This window comes from Thermobia domestica, chromosome 9 (genome assembly GCF_964235325.1).
Source record: "Thermobia domestica chromosome 9, izTheDome1.hap1.1, whole genome shotgun sequence".
NCBI lineage: Eukaryota > Metazoa > Arthropoda > Insecta > Zygentoma > Lepismatidae > Thermobia > Thermobia domestica.
In genome coordinates, this window is record NC_137462.1 from 13,307,451 (window position 1) to 13,310,216 (window position 2,766).

A 2,766-nucleotide genomic window follows, 5' to 3' on the forward strand; every position below is an offset into this window, starting at 1 on the left:
GAATGTATTAAACACAGTAAGTACTGTAGATAATTGTTCTATATGTATTAATGCGATAAATCATATATAAAATGCCTTATTCGTCAATTTTCCTTGCTGTGTGTTAGGCTGTAATGTAAACAAACAGTATTGCCAACCCACATTAATCTGCAAGTTGGGCACAGACTATTGCGTTCTGTTGGTTTCGATACATCGAATCACGATGAGTTCCTGCATCGAATGTAATAAGACTATTGTGAGACAAGAAACAGCTTCTAAGTTACAGTGTTCGGACTGTTTGTAATTATGTCATCTCAAATGTGCTAAATTAGAAGAGGCGGATTTAGAATTCATGAAATCAGTGAAACAACCCTGGCGCTGCAAGTCGTGTGATAAGCCAAGAAGACGTAGCTTGCATTTAGAATCAGCTTCTTTACCAGAGGCAGAATTGCCAACTCTTTCTGATGTGTTTAAGTTGTTACAAGAGCTAAAACAGGAAGTGGCAGATCTAAAGAGATCGAACATTGAAACTGAACGGGAACTTGGAAACCCGTTAGAACTGACACACAAAAAGTTAGATGAAAACACCGATTTAATCAGGAAACAGGCGGAAACAATACAAACTTGTTTAGCGACTGTAGAACAATTAAAACAGGAAAATGTGACATTAAAGAAAAAAATTACGGACATTGAACTGCGAATTGATGAGATAGATCAATATAACACACGAAATACATTAGAAGTTTATGGTATTAACAAACAAATTAATGAAAATGTATTAGATATTGTAAAGTCTGTGGGGCGAGCATTAGATATGACTGTTACAGATGAAATGGTCGATACTTGCCACAGATTACCTGATTCATCCTCTGGCACTGGTGATGGTATTATTGTAAAATTTGTAAGGCGTACAGATAAAGAAATGTTCATTAAACAAAGGAAAGTAAAAAGAAATTTAAACACAGTACATTTGGGTTATACCTACAATCAGATGATTTATGTTAGTCACTCTCTTACGTCATACAGAAGACGTACCTTTGGTCAAGCTAGAAAGAAGCAACGCGAAAATAACTATGCTTATTTATGGGTTGATTATTCAGGGAATATAAAACTGAGAAAGAAAAAGGAAGATACGTTCGTGTATGCTTTAAGAACACTCAAGGATGTTAACAACCTAGTTACAACCTAATGGATACTGTAAGGATTGGTAATTTAACCATTTACTATCAAAATGTTAGGGGTTTAAATACAAAGTGTCATGAATTTTATTTAAATACATTAAGCAATAATTTTGATGTAATTGTTATTACCGAAAGTTGGTTGCATAGTAACTTTTATAATAATGAATTATTTGATGATAATTACAAGGTATATCGATGCGATAGAAATGGAAATAAACGTGGTGGTGGGGTGTTGATTGCAATAAGGGATAAGCACGATTCCAAACTGATTGACTTAAAAAGCGAAACAGAATCTTTAGTTGTAAAAGTAGTTGTACATAGTGTATCATTGTATACTGTGACTGTATACTTTACACCTGCTTCTTCTATTGATAAGTATATGTCTTTTTATAACATGTTTGAGTCGCATCTGGATTTTCAATATCATAATATAAATATACTAGTTATTGGTGATTTTAATTTACCTTTAATTAGTAATTCCAAATATGACTTACAAACCAGAGGTAGCACCTACAAAAATTTGTTAAATTTTATGAACCTATACAATCTATTCACCTTGAATGACATTAAGAATAGCAATAACAAAACGCTTGATTTAGTTTTAACTAATATTTTAAATACTGTAGTAACTAGAGAATTAATGCCGATGGTATCTGAAGACAAGCAACATCCTGCTCTAAAAATATTAATAAGTACAAAAAGTAATGTTAGTAGGGTCAAGAACGAAACTATTTATTATAACAATTTTCGAAGAGCAGACTTTCTTCAATTGTATAAAATGTTGCGTGATACAAATTGGTCTGCCTTGTACAATGCAGATTGTGTAGAACTAGCTATTAGCATATTTTATAATAAAATTAATGAGGTTTTCTCTAGTACGGTTCCGAAAATACGAAAAAGAACAAGTAGAAGATATCCATGTTGGTTTACTAAAGAAATCATTAAGATGCTAAAATTAAAAGATTACTATCGGAAACATATTGCGATAGCGGAAGAATATAAGGAATTATTTAGGCAGACAAGGAAAAAAGTAAAAAATATGATTAGTAAAGCATACTCAAATTATTTACGAGAAATAGAAAATAATATAAAATCTGATCCAAAATCTTTCTGGAACTTCTTAAATAATAAAAAAGTAAATCGTAATGTAATGAACTATTCAATGAAGTTTCAAGATGTTCCTCTTGAAACTACAAGTGATATAGCGGAAGGATTTGCTAAATATTATCAATATGTATACCTAGATAGCTCTGTGCAACATACACATCACGAAAATATTCTACCTTGGTCACCGAACTCGTTATCATTAGGCTTAATTACTGATGTTGAGTATAAAAGTGCTATAAGAAAACTGAAACCAAAACGCTCATGTGGTCCAGATGGAAAAAGCATGTTCAAATATCTTAATGCGACCGCTATGTGCAATCTTTAATCTTTTAATAAGGAGTCAAGTATTTCCTGAAGTCTGGAAAATAACACGAATTTGTCCAATATTTAAGTCGGTTGATACGTGCAATATTGAAAATTACAGGCCAGTTGCTGTAATTTGCCCTGCGGCGAAGGTTTTGGAACATATCCTATATAGCAGAATTTTTAATCATGTAAA

At 32.2% G+C, this 2,766-nt stretch overlaps 1 protein-coding gene across 1 annotated transcript; it reads left to right on the top strand.

Annotated features, from left to right (window-relative positions):
- Positions 1–331: 331 nt before the first annotated feature.
- On the top strand, positions 332–1,168 carry LOC145694308 (uncharacterized). The gene has a single exon (XM_081770397.1). The coding sequence runs from the start codon at positions 332–334 to the stop codon at positions 1,166–1,168; it is 837 nt and encodes a 278-aa protein (XP_081626523.1).
- Positions 1,169–2,766: the final 1,598 nt, after the last annotated feature.

Excerpts from the sequence above, each read along its gene's own strand:
- LOC145694308 (XM_081770397.1), top strand. The coding sequence starts at position 332 with ATGAAATCAGTGAAACAACCCTGGCGCTGCAAGTCGTGTGATAAGCCA.